General features: G+C 45.9%; 1 protein-coding gene across 4 annotated transcripts in view; it reads left to right on the top strand.

The window, feature by feature from the left end:
* Positions 1-5,994, top strand: part of LOC120906846 (membrane-associated progesterone receptor component 1-like) — a 28,568-nt gene extending 22,574 nt beyond the window's left edge. For 2 of the 4 annotated variants that reach the window (XM_040318932.1, XM_040318931.1), the window contains exons 3-5: positions 730-1,180; positions 5,451-5,603; positions 5,701-5,961. In XM_040318932.1, coding sequence (XP_040174866.1) covers positions 730-1,180; positions 5,451-5,603; positions 5,701-5,884 — 788 coding nt within the window. In that variant the 3' untranslated portion in view covers positions 5,885-5,961. Of the gene's footprint in view, positions 1-24; positions 1,181-5,450; positions 5,604-5,700 lie in introns of those variants that run through there. The other 2 variants (XM_040318934.1, XM_040318933.1) reach the window with 2 other exon arrangements.
* Positions 5,995-12,677: the final 6,683 nt, after the last annotated feature.

Genomic DNA, 12,677 nt, shown 5'->3' with positions numbered 1-12,677 from the left:
CGGCCGCCGGTTGCATCGCGGCGCGCTGTGGCGATTTTCTCCTGCAGCAGCAATATTCCCGCACAAGGGAACGCAACGGTGTTGTTGTTGTTGTTGTTGTGTCTGTTGCGTTGTTGAATTTGCCCCCCCCCCCCTCCTCTACACATCTCACACCCTTTTATTTGCGTCTCGCGATGTGTCATTTCCTTGCGCCGCTTCGAGTTTTCGCGTTTTGACGTAACGGCACAAGCTCGGGCATCAAAACGGGGCGGCACGCTTTTGCGGGCGTGTGTGAGTGAGCGAGAGCGCAGCGACACAAACGGAGAAGGACAGCGGCACTCGAAACGCACGCAACCGTCACACTGTCCCTGTCTCGCTTGCGCGCCCGCTTGCGTACGCACCGAACCACACAAACACACGCGGCCGCGGACAGTTGCGCGGCTTCGAGTGCCCTTTTGGGTCGCTATCAAATCGCCACACAATTGCTCAAGTGTGTGTGTGTGAGTGTGTATGTGTATGTATGTGTGTTGAGTGTTCAGTGGTGCGTGAATCGCCACAATCGCCCAACCGGTGCGCGGTCCGTCTAAACAGCCACCGCGAGTCAGTACGGTCCAGTAGACGGTCGCGAGAGCTCGAGTGAAAATTTCCAGTTGACCCTTTAAGGCCACCCAGCCCCACCGAACGCCGAAACACACCAATCAACATCGCTCTATCTCTGTCACTCTATCTCTCTCTTCTCTGTGCCTGCAGCCCGAAAGCGGTGGCCACCAGCAGCAGCCAGCTTCCCCCGCAACGCATTCCGATCAACCCACCAGCCGGCAGTAACCGCAATAACTGTTGCTTCGCCACAGCCGAAGCCCCGACACCACCATGCAGGACGAGCAGCAGCAGCAGCAGGACGGAGGCGAGGGAGCGACGGTGGGCGGGTCTCTGCTGTCCGACATCGTGTACGAGATCGTCAGCAGCCCGGTGAACCTCGCCCTGGTCTGCATCATCTCGTTTCTGCTGTACAAGATCAGCAAGACACGCCAGCCGCCGGCCACGCTGCCGCCGCCGCCGCCCGAGCTGCCAAGGCTCCGGCGCGACTTTACGCTGGCCGAGCTGAAGCAGTACGACGGCACGCAGCCGGACGGCCGGGTGCTGACCGCCGTCAACGGCAACGTGTACGACGTGACGAAGGGCAAGGCTTTCTACGGGCCAGGTAAGTGCGCAGCAGCAGGGACAGGGAGCGGGGGGTCCGATTTCCGAGTCGGCACCGGTGCCACATTTGCATCGCATTTGCGCGCGCCCGTCGCGACGACACTCGGTTCGGCAGCTCATGAATGTTGGAGCAGAATGTGTTGGGTCTTCTTTTTTTTTTGTAGAAGGTCCGTGCAAACGAAGGACAGCAAAGGGAGGGAGAAGAGGGCTAACGTTAGCCACAGCCAAGGTCGCGTTTCTTTTTTTTTTTCGAAATGCTTCTTCGGTGTTCATGTTGGTTAAAATCAAGGAGAGCTTTTTTGTTGTTGCTATTGTTGGTTTGATGGACACAAGGATTAGAAGCAGAAGGATTAACAGAAGTCGTGCTTCACTAGTGTTGGGCAAATCTGGCTAAGATTAACGAATCTGAATCAATCTTTGAAATGATTCAATGAATCGGAATCTCTGTTGGAAAGATTCATAAATCTCCAAAGATTCATAGAACTTGAGGTTCTTATTATTCCTCTGCTTGACGTAACAACCTACGTGGTCATGCCAGCCCTACACAGGCTTTCTAGACTTCTTGGCATATACAACACAGTCGGATAGTTTGTTTTGCTACAGGGAAACAGTTCATGCAAGGTTTGAATCCACAACGAGCATGTTGTTAGGTCATGCGAGTTGATCACTGTTCCACAGTATATGGGATCAAGCAAATTCAATAATGTCAATACATGAATCTTGGAAGATACATGAATCTTATGACATTCCTTGGACAGAGAGAATCATGCATCTTTGGAGATTCACGAATCTTCAGAAATTCATAAATCTCTAGAGATTTTTGAATCTTTGGAGATTCGATTCGAGATTCGGATCACTCATCTCCGAAGATTCATATGTATGAATCTAAACGAAGGATTCATAAAACCCAACACTAGTGTTGGGTAAATCTGATTCATGAATCTGATTGAATCTTTGGAATGATACCATGAATCTTAATCTCATTTGGAAAGATACATGATTCTCAAAGATTAATGAATCTTCAAAGATTCTTACATCTCAAAAGATTCATAAATTTCAAAAGATTCATAAATCTCGAAAGATTCATGAATCTTGAAAGATTCTGGAATCTCGCAAGTTTCTGGAATCTCAAAAGATTCTTATATAACGAAAGAATAACGAACTGCTAGGGATTCATAAATCTCTAAATAAATAGCTTTTTATTATTCTTCTTTGCGTAACAATCTACGTTGTCATACCAGCCTATGCATGCTTTCGAGGCTTCTTGGAAAGTACCACGCAGCTGGATAGTTTGTTTTGCTACGGTGAGACGGTCCATGCGAGACTTGAACCCACAACGGGCAAGTTTTAGGTGGGATTGGGCAGATTCAATATTTTGAAAATCATACATCTCTAAAGATTCATGAATCCCTGGAGATACATACATCTTAATAGAGATACATGAATCCTTGGAGAGAGAGAATCACGAATCTTTTGAAATTCGTGAATCTTTGGATATTCGATTCGAGATCACTCTTTAAGATTCATATGAATGAATATCAACGAAGAATTCATAAAACTCAACCCTAGTGCTCACATATGTAATTGCAATTATTAACTTTTGTTTATGTGGTTGGATTGGAGATTTGACAATACTTTGATGCTAGAAACTGAAACAAGCGATCTGAAGGCTCCAAATTGGAACCAAGGAATGATGAGGCTCCAATGTTCATTGTGTGAAACATAATTCCGATTCCCTTTTCGACCAAACGTACCAGGTGGACTAAGTAAATACTCTTGAACCATTCGGTGGACTAAGTAAGCACCTTTTGAACCATTCACGAGGACAGTGGCGCGGCCCAATGATTGACAGCCGCCGGCATTAGTCCGTGTGCGATCGTTGATCTTCCTCTTCAGTTCAGCGTTTTATCCTCCTTCATCCAATCAATTCTTTCCAAAATTCCGGTATTTATAATCAATTTGCGTCCCAAGAAAAGAACGACAATCGCATCTATACCAACGCAACAGTGTAAACCAAAAAAATGCATTGTAATGCGCATTATATCGCAACTCAAGGCATTCGGCACCACCACTACACAACAGCCACCGGTGGAGCGACAGAAGTTTGTCCGTTTTGTCAACTCACCCGCCCCATCGGGCCCACAACTTTACATCACCGGTCGGAGAAACACCTGCACCACCGCAGCCCCAACCACTTCCAGCAGGGATGGTGGGTATGAGGGCTGGCCGGGGTAATATTTTTTATTATCAGCAAAGGAAACCCTGCGGGATGATGTGTACCGCCAAAACACGCTGTACGAAGGGGTGTGCGGTAGTGTGGTCAGGAGAACCTTGCGTGTCGACGATTGGTTATGCAAGTGTGGCACTGATTCGCTCCACACACACACACACACACGGGCTCAGCTAACATTTGCCAATACTTATTTTGTTTATTAATTTTAGCACAAAACTGTTTTGTGGCTAGAAAAGCGTGCAAAAAGCGGGGGGGAAATAATCGCAGCAACACTTAAACACACACACACATACATTAATACGGAGAAAACGAACTCACTGGCTGGTGCAATACTCTAACGTCTTGTTGGTAGCTGTTATCTAAAAACGAAGTCACTGATTGTCGGCCGACTTATCATGCCGGTCGGTTTATCGAGACAACAAGATGAAGTGTTTGAGCGAGCACAGATATCACCTCTACTTTTTTTTTCTTTAGTCAAACCGTAGAGTGTGAGGTAGTGGTGGGAGCTCGGAATCGGACCTACCCGATTCCGATTCCGTGTTCGGAATCAATTCCGGAGCCGATTCCGATGCTGGAATCGATTCCGATTCCGAAGCCGATTCCGAAGCCGATTCCGGAATCGATTCCGGAGCCGATTCCGGAGCCGATTCCGGTGTTGACTCCGGAGCGAAATCAGTCCGGGAATTTCCATGTGAATGGATCTTTTACAAGTAAATTTGGATTTTTGCGGTTATCAATACGATATGATTGGACTCAAACGCCTTTTTTATGGCGATGCCGAAACTGACTCCGTTTGGTAGCCGATTCTAATTTATGAGCCATCTCCGATTCGAGAGCAGACTTCGATTCCGGAACCGATTCCGATTCCGGAGCCGATTCCGGAGTCGATTCCGGAACCGATTCCTATTCCGGAGCCGATTCTGGAATCAATTCTGGAGCCGATTCCGGAGTCGATTCCGATTCCGGAGCCGATTCCGGAATCGATTCCGAAAACTGATTCCGAACCTACTATCCGGAATCGATTCCAGAAAACTGCGGAGCTAGCCGGAATCGATTCCGACAAAAACTTCATTTTTCCCATCACTAGTGTGAGGGTCTTGTTCCAGTTTGCTTTTGAACCAAAGAACCCCTGTCTTCGTTGCATCACAAAAGAAAACAAAAAAAGCCCCACGTATGGTTGGGGTCATAGTGCAAGATCATTGAAGTCCGACCTCCCAACTAACGATGATGATGGCCGTGACATTGGCAACTGCAAAGCATTCGCGTGCCTTCGCATGGCGACGATCGCACTCAGACACTCAGACAGTCGGCGGTCCAATGGCGATAGGCAAAAACAATGATAAGATTTTATTCGATCTAAATGCCCCACCAGAACACGCACACACGGTGTCGGTAGGCAGTCGGAGGTAATTTTCAATTTCGGGACCGGGGTTTTCGGTTTCACTGGCGCTCGCTTTTTGCTGTGTCATGCTCGCAGGACGCGTAATCGTGACGTGGTTTTGCGCTAGCCTTCCTGGCCCGCCTGGTCGACCAATTACGTACCAAAGCAAGATTCAATTCGACTGTCGGGTGTCCAAATTTGCACCCCCTCCCCCCCCCCTCAAACGTCTGCCACACATTCGGCTGCGGATTGATTTTTGCATTGGAGGGGAAAAGAAAAGTACACCTGCAGGAAGAACAGAAATCAATTCTTCATCCTCGCCGTCTTCTCGACCGCATGCGAATTGTGTGTGTGTGTAAATCAAGAAAACAGAAATGCATACACACACATTTCTGTTTTCTTGATCACATATTACACATAAAATGGAAATTGGAGGAGACATTAAATGCATGCATCGAATTAACTTTATGCTTGCGTTGCAGCGAGAACGAGCTTCGAGGCAGGGGCGTAGTCGTAGCCTGGCGCCACACTTACAACCAATCAATAAACACACAGCTGGAAACTGGATTCGGTTCAGAGTGCGATGCAGTAGTGTGGAAAAGCAAACGTTAAAAAGAACATATAAAATAACCCCGCAATCTCTCCGTTTTCGCGCAGGGGGCACATACGCAGCGTTCGGCGGGCGGGATGCATCCCGCGGGCTGGCCACATTCCAAATCACCAGCTCGGTCAGCGACGAGTACGACGACCTGAGCGATCTCAACTCGCACGAGATGGAATCGATGCGCGAGTGGGAGATGCAGTTCAAGGGTAAGTACCGCCGCCGCCACCACCATGCTCAAACTGTATTCGGTAAACCAAACTCTACAATAACCTTGTCTTGTATTTTTGCTTGGGTGTGCTGCAGAAAAGTATTATCTCGTTGGGCGGCTGCTGAAGCCGGGCGAGAAGCCGACCAACTACTCCGACGAGGACGAGGACACACCGACCGACGGTTCGGACGTGCGGAAGCGGGCAGCCGCTGCTGCCACCGCTGCGAAATCGGCGGACGAACCGGCCCGGGCAGAAGCAGCAAAGTCCGGTTCGACTAGCAGCAGCAGCAGCACCGGCGCCACCGCCTCCGAGAGCCAAGGTGATGCGGCCGAGGCCGACAAGGCGAAGAGCGAGTGACGGTCCCTGCCCGCCAAATGTCAGCCGTTGCAGCCCGACGCACTGATTGACGATATGCTTGCCAACCGCATGAAAGTCAGCAGCCAGATGGAACAGCAGCAGCCGCAATATCATCCGCATCATCATCAACACCAACCACAGCAGCAACAGCAGCAGCAGAATCATCCACATCAGCTAGTAAGAAATCACCAGACCGGACCGGACCAAGAGCTTGCTGCGGGCACCAGTGCCAGCAGCAGCAGTAGCAGCAGTAGTAGTAATAACAGCAGCAGCAGCAGTGGTGGTAGCCCCAGTACAGTAGTTGAGCGGAGGGAGGAAGCCTCACACTACCACCATGCCGGCGGGCACGACGTGAGCGCACACGGGTCGTCAATACGCCACCGCTCCCGGCAGCAATGGATTGAAGGGGAGGGACAGGACAGGCAAGTTAGTAGTAGTAGTGGTGGTAGTAGAAGCAGTACCGAGGCGGCGGGGCACAAACCAGACGACCCGAGCGACGGCAGCGGCAGCAGTAGTAGCAACCAGGGAGCAACCGAGACCGAACGGCCTTACCACAACAACAACAACAACAACATGTCGATTGGCGAACGGTTGCGCTACGATCAGCACTCGATCTGCGACATGTTTGGGTTCTGAAGCTTAGCTGCTACTGCGCTTACCACCTGCCCAATCCTGTCAACATGCACCGCGTAGGCAATAGTGGTGGTGTCCGCATCCGTCCTTTCTTCAAAGGGACACAACAGGCTCAGAGGTGGTATATTCCACGTAACTTCATCTTCAATTCCCTTCCGAGGGATTTATTCTTATACCCACACATATATATATACAACACACATTCACCACCACTACCACCCGCCCCAGAGGCACTGCGCAAAGCAAGCTGTGTGCAATAGACGAGCAGAGGAAAGTGAGGAGGTAAAGAGGGAGTGAGATTCAATGCGACAGAAAGGGCAGACAAGGGTCACTTACACCACCAGTTCCAGGCTTGCAGAGCCACAGAAGATGAAGAAGCACAGGACCCTAGTAGTAAGTGTTTTAGCTCGTATTACTATGTTTTCTTATTCTCCTGATTCTTCAAAACTCCAAATGGCCCATTTATGTTGTGTGGCAATTGATAACTGCGTATCTTAAGAATGTGCAGAGAGTTTTTTTCTGTTTTTTTTTTTTTGTTTGTTTTGCTTCACTCTCATTTTGCGTCCAGATGGGTTAATGTTTTCGCAACACGCAGGCATAGCAACATATTTTCACTATTTGTGTTGTCGGCGGAACTCGGGCCAGGCCACGCGAAGGAAAGGCCTTCAATGTCCTGAGATTCAACCGAAAACAAATTTATATAAAGATGGGTTTCTGCCCGAAAGGAGTTACCAAAATAAATTGTACATTAAACCTTCGGCTAGTGTTCGCGGTTCGTGGGAACCTATGCTTCGAAAGTGGCACAATTCATTCAATAACTTTTTCGGATGGGGGCAGAGGGACCCGGATGAGACCTAAAGAAAAAAACCTAGGAAAGGCCAAGACGTCCAAAGAAAATCGAGACGTTTTCCGTTCCGTTTCTAAGTTAGATCTGCTCGTTTATTTGACAAAATTGGTTCTTATATGCTAACATTTTTGATGGTGTTGAACGTGTCCGTACACGTCGTTTAATTGTATTGGTGCCAGTGTGTGAAAGTACCGTGGCCCTTTTTGTCAATGCATGCAGCAATTTGTTTATACTTCAAGTCTACGCCTTCTAGATTGATCCTACAAACACTTGACCGTGGCCCTTTTTTTGCAATGCATGCAACAATTTGTTTATAATCTTTATGTTTTCTTTTCTCCGGTCGTTCTTCATGCATTTCTGTCCTCCTACGGGGTGCACCAGATCTAAATATTTTTATTACCCTACGCGTTGGTCGAGTGGCTTATGCTTATCGATGAACTCAAGAAACGGGCCGTTCCAATTGTATGTTTATTTAGGCCAGCGATCTCGTTCTCATACGATAAGTTACAATAGCTTCGAATTTCTATCCAAACTTAGCCGTTGCAAATGAAATATTGCGTTGCAATTTAAATCTCCTCAACTCAGCCGTTGCAATTTAAAAATCGCCTCAAACCTACCCGTTGCTACCGCAACAATTTGTCTTAACGCTCTACCCAGCAATCTTAATGCACGTTTGTGTGCAAGTGTGTTTTGTTTGTTTTGTTCCAACTTTTTTGTTTGTTTTCGTTTTTGTTTTGTTTCTCTAACAAGCATCTTGGCGTGACCGTGTTTGTGCGGGTGTTACTCGATTAACCGAGAAGTGTAGCAAAATATATGATTGTACATTTGTACACATTAGGGTGGGTTTTATACAACAACAACAAAAACACACACACACAAAACCGCCTTGCAGCTATGAAAAAAAAAAGATGAGAAACGGGGTTACGGTGCAATGAGGGTTTTGCTTGGCGCGCGAGCCACAACCACTTTACGTTGGTGTTGCTAGCATGCTTAATTATTTTAACCATATTTATGCTTGTCGTTCGTGTGTGTGTGTATTTTTTTTCTGTTTCTTTTATTGCACTCTGTTCTTGGCGTTTATTTATTGTTTTTAAACGATTTAAACCGGATTTTCGGAACATTTTTTGCGATCCTCTTCATCTTCGGACAGCAAGCTAAAACAAAAGCCAGAGAGTTGTACTTACCCGGTTAACCGGGAAAGGGTGAACCGCCAGAGCAAAAAGGGAGGGGCGCGCCCTGTTGGTTAGTGCAGGTCGGGGTTGTGTCGCAATTAGCCGCGAGTTTTGTTTTGTTTTTTTTTAGTTTAAACCGTTTCGATAGGAGGCTCTGTCTTAGCGTAATTCCAAAAACATGTCTCAATGTTTCCAGTAATGTCCGTTCCATTAGGCAGCTGCTGTACGTACACACACGCACGTGCACCGTGTACTGCTGGGGATGAGGGATGAGGGATGAAAGCAGATAGTCGCTGGTGTGTGTGGTCGGCACAAATGATCGTTCGTTTGTTGTTTTTTTAAATTGCAACTATTTCTATCTTACCATGGTAATGCATGCAGCAAAAGCACAGGGCACACGCGGCCAGGGAAAGGATCTGCTTGGCCTTTTATGCGGTGACACATAAAACGAGCTAAAGAGGAGAGAGAGAGAGGGTGCGAGAGAGAAATGCGATTATTAGCAGTGGGTGGTGGAAGGGTATCATCATAGGGGTGTTAGTAAAAGGGATCATTGTAAAGAACACTCGACGACAGTGAAAATGTAATTTAACGTTGAACAGATATATAGGGAGAAAACGTAGAAGGGGGTGGGGGGGGAGCAAGAAAAGTCACCCAGTTGTTGCATATAAATATTTTTTAGTGTGCATGTACTTTCTGTAAAACACAGTAAAAGATGCTTCTACACAAAATGTGTTTCGCTAATCAGTAAAACAGGAAGAAAAACAAAATCTATGTCTAGGCAATGTGCACACACAGGAAGAAAAAAGAAAGAGAATGATAGGAAGAGAGAGAGAGAGAGAGACGAGGTAAAATTGAAATAAGCAATTAAATAGCGAGAAAAAAAACAAAAAAAAAAACAAAATGATTTGAATAATGTTATCTAAAAGCGTTACACACGGAACAAGTAACACGAGTAAGCGAAAAGCCCGAACCGATCTCCTCACCACCACCATTTACCTCATCCGATCTAAAGGTGGTGGTGGAGATTGGAGTTTTCCGAATTTGTTGTGCAAGTGCGATTACAACAACAACTCATCTCAGGCTCGGGAAGCAGTGTGCCGTACCAGTCGAGCGAAGTGCGTAAGGAACGATCAACCCTTGGCCCCTATCCGCCGGTCTGTCCCGGTGCGTGCGGTGGCATTGTTTGTACTGCGGTCGCTTGATGGGCGAGACAAACACGTGTTGAGGGGAGGAAATAAACAAACACACAAGATTATTATAGCTCGAAATTTTAAGTATTTTGTGGACTATTGTTTCAAGTAGAGTAATACATGTAATACACAAGAACGTGATATGAACGATGGGTGGCGGTATCAAACAACCAAACGAAAAAGATTGTACATTTATTTCAACATGCTGCGTTCGCTTTTGACTTTCAAATTTTGCCTTTCTTGTGGCAATCTAATCCTTTTATAATTTCCTCGTTCCTCAAAATTGCCAGATTGTCTTTTTACAAGGAAACCCCCTTATTGGTTTCGGCCTCGAAGTTCACCGTGGTGCTCATTTCCACTCGTTCGAAAGAAATTTTGAAAATTGTGACATTTCCTACGACCGGCGAAGGGCACAAGGACACAGAAGATGTTAACTTACGATGGTCCAAGTAAGCACATAAATGTTGACCACTAAACATTTAATTTAAATGCTTTTTTAGTGTTGAGTGATGTGATTCACCATGTAGACACCTCTGGAATGCAATTTTCCTTGTTCACTTGATGATGGTTGTTGTGTTAATATCTTTGTATTCGTCATCTTCTCCTCCCCGAGTGTTTTTCGTTTCGGGAAACATTCCCGGTAGCTAAAATAACATACATTCGAGTGTGTTGAGTATTGGCAATCTCGAACAAAGTGCATTTGGCCGCACTACCAGCATGGTTGATCTGATGGTATTGTGTCTCTTGATATCGCTGTCGATACTGTTCGTGACGATGATGTTCCGTTTGCTTGGCTGTTTTTCAATGATGGAGGTATCGGCATTCAAATAGACGAGTCTTTGGTAATCGTCAACCGAATGGTGCAGTGTACTGGGTGCAGCTGTAGTTACGGTATCAATGCGTGAGAGTAGCCTGGCTCGTATATCTGCATAGGTTTGACCTGTTAATCCACAAATACAGGGTTTTCCAGGAGTTCTCATAGCTGTAGGACACACTATTAACTCTTTCTTACATGAAATACAAAAAGGGTGCCATAGAGTCCAATTTCCATCATATGAAGTTTACTTCCCATAGGAAAGAGTCCAGGAAGTGTCCCACAACTATGAGAACTCCTGGAAACCCCTGTAAATATCAAACACTTGAAATTATCAGTCTACATGTTGTGGGACTCGGAATATTCACAAGCTCGGTTCATTTGCGCCGCGTAATTTATAATGTCATCTGCTTGGGTATTGCTGAACTGAAGACAACATTATCGTCTGCTGAATAGTGAACTCTGCAATCCGAATATGTTCGTTCATGTTTCCACAGTTTTGTTGAATGTTAGCTCATTCGGAAGTTTTGGGATGATGTAGTTGGTGTACTTGTTGTGTGCTTGCAACTTCCTCAGCAAAAGCCGAACCGTAGCGACATCTTCGAGATCCTTCACATCCAATTCAAACAAATCTTCTAGTACGGTCGAAAGCATTTTCGAAACGTTCCTCCGTTTTCTGGATCGAAGATAAATTCGGTCATGTTCATGGCCACGCATTGTTCCGTATTATTGATTCCCGATTATATAAGTTACCGATAGGTTCTGCTGAGCCCTCAGAATCGATATTTGAATGTTCTGGTCATCTTGAGGCATCCTGCTTGCTTCTAGAGTTAAATATCCTCGTCGCCAATTGTTGTGCATTGAAATACCAGTCTACGATGTGTTTTATTTGAGAGGTTTATTCAGGGGGATTTTTTTTTTGCATTATCTGATTTTATAGTCCAGAATGTAACAATGTGAACTATAATCGACTAATAGTTATGATCTTGGCGTGGAAAAAGCATTTGACAATGTGTGGCATGATGGGCTTCTCCATAAACTGTATCAGTTCAAGCTCCCGTTATTCTTGGTCAAGCTGATCAAGAACTACCTGCAGCAGCGTACCTTCCGTGTTGTCATCGGCCCATATACTTCGGATGTGCAGCATGTTCCGGCGGGCGTACCCCAGGGCAGTGTCCTGGGTCCGCTTCTGTATCTTCTGGTTCACGGCAGACCTTTCTGCTCTTCCTAGCGATGCCCAGTTGTTTTTGTTCGCAGACGACGCGGCGATCGCTACGAAGGGTAGAACACCAGCAGAACTCAGGCGCGACGCTCAGCGTTGCTTGGGCATACTACAGGGCTATGCTGCTGAATATAAAATCCACATCAACAACGCGAAGACCCAAGCAATGATTGTCTCACATCGGCTAAGGTATCAACTACTAAACCCGTTTGGCCACCAACTGACTGTGGAAGCAACAACAATCCCTTGGTTGCCAAGAATTAACCATTAGTTAACTAAAGAAAAATACCAATAAACAAATATTCTGTTATTCTGGCAATAGTTATGATGTGATAATGTTATGATTATAATGTGTGAACCTTTGAACCAACAAAAACAAACATTGCATCAATAAATGTGAAGTTTACAGCGAAAATAACTCCCTACTTAATCGACCATCACCTAATTTATAAAAAAATAATCTGCAATCAAACAAGTTTGTCCTAAACTTATGAGAAAATGTTGAGTTTGTATAAAATATGTGCTAGGGTTTACAACGAACCAAACGAAACCGTCATTTTGAAGCATCCCATTTTGTGGGTCAAATTGAAGCGCACAAGCGTCAATGTAAAGGCAGCAATGCTTATTATTTTTTATCTATATTTATACCTATAACGAAAATCAAAGATAATTTTCGAAAAAGAACAACAATTGCCGCAATCGGGCATTGATTTATTTTTTATTTTTTGTAATTTCCTTTCCCAGCTTGACAGCCCAACTGACAAATCAAATGTGACACCTACCCGTCTCTGCACGGTGCACACTGGCTGTACATACAGAGGCACGGTTCGCCACAT

This window comes from Anopheles arabiensis, chromosome X, assembly GCF_016920715.1.
Source record: "Anopheles arabiensis isolate DONGOLA chromosome X, AaraD3, whole genome shotgun sequence".
NCBI lineage: Eukaryota > Metazoa > Arthropoda > Insecta > Diptera > Culicidae > Anopheles > Anopheles arabiensis.
This window is presented reverse-complemented; position numbering and strand designations above follow the sequence as displayed.